General features: G+C 32.8%; 1 protein-coding gene across 2 annotated transcripts; it reads left to right on the top strand.

The window, feature by feature from the left end:
• The first annotated feature begins 1,206 nt into the window (after positions 1–1,206).
• Positions 1,207–6,472, top strand: LOC107945858 (uncharacterized). 2 transcript variants are annotated; one of them, XM_016880005.2, is made up of 9 exons: positions 1,207–1,580; positions 2,511–2,616; positions 2,827–2,982; positions 3,108–3,213; positions 3,463–3,645; positions 4,154–4,313; positions 4,835–5,145; positions 5,420–5,509; positions 6,032–6,472. In XM_016880005.2, exons 2-9 carry the CDS (start codon positions 2,602–2,604, stop codon positions 6,097–6,099), a joined length of 1,089 nt encoding a protein of 362 aa, XP_016735494.1. In that variant the 5' UTR covers positions 1,207–1,580; positions 2,511–2,601; the 3' UTR covers positions 6,100–6,472. The 2 variants fall into 2 exon arrangements, with proteins under 2 accessions (XP_016735494.1, XP_016735495.1); XM_016880006.2 differs by having other exon boundaries at positions 1,251–1,580; positions 2,548–2,616.
• The last annotated feature ends 939 nt before the right edge of the window (positions 6,473–7,411 follow it).

Consider the following 7,411-nt stretch of genomic DNA (forward strand, 5'->3'; position numbering starts at 1 on the left):
CAATATAATCTCAGAATGAAACATCGTTATACCTTAACGAAATCCACGTTCAGGGATCAAATTAAAAAAAGCTGCCAAATTTGAGAGTAATGTGGACAAAATACATTCAATGACCAATGTGGAGAAAGTTACTAAGCTTAGAGACTAAATGTTTCTTTATCCCTTATTTATTTATTCAAATGCTCATGACTTCTCAGGGGGGTTAAATCTAAGATTGATCTTAATTAAAAATTTATACAGTTTTAGCCCAATCGTAAGGCTGAAGTCTTGAAATTTTTGAGATTTCAAGTTCGAGTCCCACCCTATGCATGTAAGAGTTCTCCTTTAGATTTGTTCAGGTTATAATTAGTATGAGTTTAATTAATTATTTAATTTTGAGTTTGTTTTAATTGAAACTATTAACATATTAAAAAACAATGTTAGTTAATACATTTTTCATTTTTCATTAAAATTTGACTCTTAGTATCTGATAAACTATTAAACTATTATTTGTTTCTTATTCATTTTTTTATCAAAACTCACCATTCGATAATCAAATATTATCACCTAATATCTAATTTAACGAAAGTCTTTTGACATTTGTTGAGCTCTGAGTCTAACAAAGTGGAGATGGAAGTTAAGTTGGGCGGTTCATCTCGCTCAGTGCAAGGCAAAGAGCCACACTAGTCAGTGTTTTGAGGGAAGGAGATTAGAATTTAGAGAGAGAGAGTCGGAGAAGGAATGAGAGAATCTCCCCTTATGCGGGAGCAATGAGCTTTTTATACCGTTATTTACAGTTCCTAAATGACAGTTGTTGAGTTTCTATTAGTGGATTAGGGACAAGTAGTCAAGTGGGCTGCCACTATAAGTCCTAAGTAGGGTAGCGATTGGATTTTTTTTTTAATCGTTTCGAATGAGACGTGATGGCTGAAGTTAAAGATAACGGTTAGTGAGTGAGATCCGCACAAGGGCTAAATCGAAGAGTATTTCTCAAGGGATGTCCTAAAGGGATAAGTGAGGCCCTAATGAGTGTTGTATTTAGAAGTGTTTCCGAGGTGCAAGGGTATAACAAAGTTCTTTTCAAATGTACATTTGTAAATTAAAAGGGTAAATGGATTAAACCCTTGAAAATTAAAGTAAAAGAATTAAACTTTAAACATCTAAAAATACAGGGACTAAGAAAAAAATAGACCTCTTTTTATTGTCTAACGTCATTGTTTCTCCCCCAATTTGGCGCTTTTTAATTTTCTTTTAATTACCAGAAAAATCAAAAGCATAAAATGCGGCCATAGCAAAAACTCACTTACAGAACTTCGACGACTAATATATATTTTCACCCAATTTTCATTTTTTCTCCCTTTTTTTATAATTTTCCAATTTGCTCCTCTTAGTTCACTTTAAATATCTTCAAATCCTAAGCACTTGCACTTCAGCTTCAATCGAGAATCTTCATTTTTTAGTAATCCTTGAAACTATACGGTTTTAAGTGACTTCTGGATTTGTAGTTGTTTCTTGCAGTGAAAAATTCCAAGCATTTTTTTCTGTATATTGAATTTCTTTGTTTTTGCGCGTTTTCAAGAGTCGGCAACTCTGGTTGTAAGGTAAATTCAACTAGATCTTTATTTAATTTTTTTTTTAGTTCCGCTAAATTGAAGTTCGTGGTTCTTGTTTATAGTATCTTAATGTCCTAAATGTTTTTCCAGGATTTTGGGTAGTGTTTGAGAATTTGGAATTTAGAATTTGGAATTTATAAGTAGGAAAATTGAGTAGTAAATTATTTTAAAATGTCAAATCTACGAATTTGTTAGATGGTTATATAGTAATGAATTTGAAATTCTTAAAATATTTTTAGATTTGATAAATACATGTTTTTATACCTTTCAATATATTATATTGAATTCTAACTAAATTGTTTATAATATATGTATTTCGTTCTTACGATTTACTATTATGAAATTTAAATCCAAGTTTCCGAACGGAGCATAATTGAAATTGACTGTAATTTGCTTGCTGTTTTTAGCTATAGGGGGGAAGTCTGCTATGAAAAAAGCTATGGACTTGGTTCCTTTTTGTTTCATAATTTGTATATGAAAACAACTAGAAGAATCAAGAGAAAGTAAAGGATTTTAGTTGTTTATAATTATTTCTAAGTAATGAAACACGGATTCGTTCTCTCTGTTGATTTTTTGCGACGTGAATTTGAAGAAGGTTGTACTCGGTAGGGTCTTTTTGGAATTAATGTTATCTAATCTAATTATTGATTTGGTAGACGTGTTTGCTTGCACTTAAAATGACTAAACTTGTTTAAATTTGGGACGTCACTTGGAGTTCTAAAAATGTGTATATTCCTTTGTTTTGGTAAAAGATTCTAATCTCAATAAGTGCTATTTCAGGTAGATTATTGTTTCATTGTGAACATAAGTTTTGGTTTTCATCTACCACAAATTCATATTACTTAATCAGGAGCTGTTCTTTTCACAGTGCATTTTGGCTCACGGCCTTGTGAATTATTTTGGTAAATTTCTTCTCAGGTTGGCATTTTGATGTTTATGAGTTATGTGACCTTAGGCGGGGAGCATCAGAGCTGAGCAAAGAGATGCTGGCAATTGGCTTTCAGTTGGAATGAAGAACTTACAGGTGTTTTTCTCTTTTGATAAGTAATTCTATATTTAAATAATTGGTCTATTGGTGTGAGCTAAACAGTCATTGCGTTGAGTTGTAGTTCTTTTCTCCCAAAGTAACATAGAAAATAACAGTTTATACTTTACAGCCTTTTTGTTTGATGCATGAATCTGCTTACCGTTTTGTCCTTGATGCTAATTTGAAGATAAATTTTATTTTTTGCAGAGCACACAAGACATAAAACCCTCAACTCATGCTTTGCATGAACCTAAAACAGAACAGCAAAACAATCAAGCAGCAGATGGCCCCTTAGCAGATTCTGGTTCTTTATCGGCTTCAAACAATGATGGCAGAAAAGTTTCACGCCAAGATATTGAACTTGTTAGAAACTGATTCCTTTTTTATATTTCATTTATTTATATCCTTTCATTTTTCACGGTGAAGGGACTTTTATATTATATTTTTTTAATTACTGATTCTTAAATTACATAAACTGATTGTTCCAGGTCCAGAATTTAATTGAAAGATGCTTACAACTGTACATGACTAGAGATGAGGTTGTCAAAACCCTCCTGACTCGAGCAAGGATAGACCCTGGATTTACAACTTTAGGTATGCTTTACTGAAATCTTTCTATTAGTCTGTATATGCATTTCTGTTATTTGGAATTTTCAATAAAACGTACTGCATGTGCATGTGAAACTAGAACATGTTATAAAAGAAAAATAAAAACCAATCTACAATTATGATTTCTTTGAATTAGTGAAATCTAAGCCGCTTGTTGAATATGTTTCTTGTTCAGCAGTGTTAAGAGTGTCGAAACTCATTCAGTTGGTCTCTTCACTATTATTGTTTATTCAGTATGGCAGAAGCTGGAAGAGGAAAATGCTGATTTTTTCAGTGCCTATTATGTAAGGCTGAAGTTAAAGAAGCAAATAATTTTATTCAACCATTTGCTTGAGCATCAATATCATCTGATGAAATATCCTGTGCCTCCAAAGGTTCCTCTGGTCCCAATACCAAATGGGATTCATCCCATGCCTGGTAAGTTCTGACTTTATACAAATGATGGACACAAGCTTCTATTATTTTAGTTATATTGCAAAGTTATCATGATTTTAAGTTAGACATGTTGATGCTGACCCTACTTGAACCATCAAGTCTAATTGCATGACAACGGTTAAGAAATATTAAGGGGATTACCATTGCTATTTCATTTTGAAACACGATAAATATCTAGGATTGTACTGTGATTCACTTTATACTAATAATTTCAAAATTAGATGTTTATAATCTTCTCTTGATATGGTATCTATTTAGTTGTTTATAAAACTTGACTACTTTAATTCAGCCAGTTTACAATTCTTTTCTCAAATGGAATGAGAGAAAAACCGTTGAGAGGGATAGGGAAATTAAACCATATCACAACTCTTCTTTGGGATCTGTACTGAAATATACTTTCGAGCAGAAAGTTTGTTGTAGGAGTTACGACTATTTGGTCCACACGTTTATGTTACAATCATGGTTATTCAACAACTACTTTGCAGTGCAGTTAACAACTTACCAATGGGATACCCTGTACTACAACAACCTCCAATTCCTGCTTCAGGGCAACCTCATATTGACTCCATGGGTATATCAAGCTGTCACGTGGTCAATGGAGTCCCTGCTCCAGGCAATTTTCAACCTATGCGGATGAATTCTGGGAATGAGTGAGAACTTGACCATCTTCATATCAATCTGCTATTAATTGGCTATTATATTCACAAATATTTGCTGTTCAATAATTGTGAAGGTGCTTTTCTTCTTTATTTTTCATTATCTCCATCCTATAAATTATGATACTGCTTTGATGTGAACTTGCCTAATTAATGATTTTACTGCTTGCAAATGTAATCATCTGCCTCTTTTATTTCTCCCTTTTTTTGGGGGATGAAATGGCTACTTGATCAGATTTGTAACAAATGCGTGATCGTGTTATGGTGTTATCACACCATTTTAACATCAATTATATTCATCTAAACTGTAATCCTAAGATGTTTTAGGTTAACTAGATGAATAACTTTTACTCCTACATTATTAAAGAATGTTTAGGTATTGAGGCCTTCACATTATCTCTATCTTACCCCTCTTTGTTGTGCATTGGTTCTTGCTTCAAAATTTTTTTTATTTCTGGTCAAGTATTTTGCTCTGCGGAAGTCAAGCTAATGGTAACTGATTCTCTTTATTCTAGCATGGTGATGGACAACAATGCTGGTGATGCAATAGCTGCAGTTCATCCAACTACTCCCATGCCATCTATGTCAGAGATATCAGTGGCATCCAATGGGAATTTCCCATTCACTATATCAGACATGTCAGGGATGGGAGTCGACACATCAGTACTTGATTCAGCCTTCACAACAGATGTGGCAAGTTCAGTAGGATTGCAGCTGGGACCTGATAATGGAGCTGGGAATTCTAGAGATTCCTTTAGAACCCTTGATCAGATTCAGTGGAATTTCAGTCTCACGGATTTGACAGCAGACTTGTCCAACTTGGGAGGTAAGTTGTGGCAATGAGACCCACACTAAGATATTCAAGTAAAATTTTGTCGTTTATGTTGCTTTCATCTCTCTCTCTCTCTCGCACACATGCATCTGGAGACTCGTGCTTTTATGTTTGCTTTTCGACTTTTTGTTGTTAATAATTTGTGAAATTCTTCAGCGTTGACTCTTGAAATCATCATTTCAGGAACCTAGCATGTTTTGTTACTTTATTATTCTTTTCCTTTATGAAGCTTGTTCTCATAAAATCTTTGCCCTTGGAATTGTTACAGATTTAGGAGCCCTCGGAAACTATCCCGGTTCTCCTTTTCTTCCCTCTGATTCAGAAATTTTGCTTGATTCTTCGGAGCAAGAGGATATAGGTAATGACATTTCATGATAATGTTTACCTCAATGTCTATTTTGAATCATTAGAGGATGTTGAATCTTGCTTAGATAGTTACGAACTTTGTGATATTATTTCTGTCAATTAACATATTAGACAATTTAACTAGCATCAAATATGATTTTACCTTAAGTTTCCTATGTGCATTTAAAATGGGTGAAACTACCTATCAAGTCCCTCTATTATATGGACTGGATAATAGTCCCTCTACTATTAAATGCATCAATTTAATCTTTGTATTATTAAAAAAATTACATGAAAATTATTTTTTCATTTGCAGTTTAACTCCAAACAAAAGATTTTATTTGCAGAACTATAAAAAGCTTTCAAATTTTAAACTATTCTAACAGTAAATGAAATTTTTCAGTAAATGCCAACTTTTTTTAAATTTGGACTAATTTCACCATTTAAAATGTCTTTGGGTTGTTAACATTTACCTGTTCAGGTATACTCTATTTATGTGTGTTTGACCAGCACTGATGGATCTACTTTGTTTCAGTGGAAGAATTTTTCGTCGATTCCATCCCTGGACACCCGTCCTCTCCATCCGAAGAAGAAAAATCCTAGACCAGGGTGAGTGTTTTTCCTTATGATCTTAAAATCGTTAGGTTAGGATAGAGTTAGATTGATAAGAACAATATTTGACATCTATTCGGTAGGCATTTTGAATCGTTAGCAATTTCGAACATTTTAGCAGTGTAATATTTTAGTTTGATCAATCAAATAGCAATCAGCAATGAGGAAAGTAGCCTAGTTCTCTCCTTAGTTATAGTTTTAAACGGATGGTGGGTATGAGACTTTATCTGTTATTTGGAGAAACTTGAGGGACCATTTGTTTGTATTTATTTTATCTTGCATACAATGATGAAATCGTTGTTATCTTTTCCGATCATACCCGACTTCTCGATGAGGTAATTGATTGAGCTTTCCATTCTGAAAATGGAGTTGTTGGATCGGGGATACGTTTACCATGTTCTTTTGAGTTAAAATGTGAACTTATGATGCTTTGATGGAAGCTATCAAAATGGTTTTTTTCTAGTAACTCTCTCCTCTCCTCTCTAAATCTTTCGGCATCCATATTCCGATCATCTTTACCTTTTTACGGCTCTCCACCTTCCAAAAGAATGGTCGTAAACTGTCACAACCTCCTCTTTGTATCAACAAAAACGAAACTGGCCCTTCACATTTGAGTGAGGAATGCATTCAGGGTGGGGGGAGCATTGCAATTTGCAATTGGAGTATTTTAAATTAGACAGAAGTAAGATTTTTAAATATATGTAACCATATATATTTTTTAAAAAGTCCGACTATGGTTTTAGCCCTTGTATTCACTCAAATTTGAGATGTAATTTTTTTTAATTTGACATTGGCTTAATGCATATTTTGGTACCTGAATTTGACACTTTTTTCTAATACGGTATATATGTCATTTTTTTGATAGAAGTTATACATATTAGTATTTGAAGATAACAATGTTAACCTTTTAATATTTAATTCGGGTTTTAGAGTTGATTTGATGAAAATTGATAATAATAATAATAATAATAATATTAACAATTAACTTTCATCAAATCAACCCTAAATCTGAATCAAACACTAAAAAATTAACATCGTTATCTTCAAGCATCAAAATGTATAACTTTTATCCAATACATGTACTAAATTAGACAAAAAATAACACAATGACCGCATTAGAAATGAGTGTCAAACTTGGTAAGTTCAAATTAATAAAAGTACTAGCTTTATCGTAACAAAATTATTTGGGCTACCATCAACAAAATTTCTATGTTAATATTTCAGTAACAATAGAGGTGTTCATGGGTAAATTTGGGAATAGTATTAATACACTTTATTCTCATTCAAGTTTAGTTCAATTCGA

The sequence above is a fragment of the Gossypium hirsutum genome, chromosome D12 (genome assembly GCF_007990345.1).
Source record: "Gossypium hirsutum isolate 1008001.06 chromosome D12, Gossypium_hirsutum_v2.1, whole genome shotgun sequence".
In the NCBI taxonomy this organism is placed as follows: domain Eukaryota; kingdom Viridiplantae; phylum Streptophyta; class Magnoliopsida; order Malvales; family Malvaceae; genus Gossypium; species Gossypium hirsutum.

What these genes read in the sequence shown, in the direction of transcription:
- LOC107945858 (XM_016880005.2), top strand. An exon ending in CACGCCAAGATATTGAACTT is followed by an intron (nt 2,983 to 3,107) that starts GTTAGAAACTGA and finishes TGATTGTTCCAG; the next exon opens with GTCCAGAATTTAATTGAAAG. An exon ending in TTCGGAGCAAGAGGATATAG is followed by an intron (nt 5,510 to 6,031) that starts GTAATGACATTT and finishes ACTTTGTTTCAG; the next exon opens with TGGAAGAATTTTTCGTCGAT.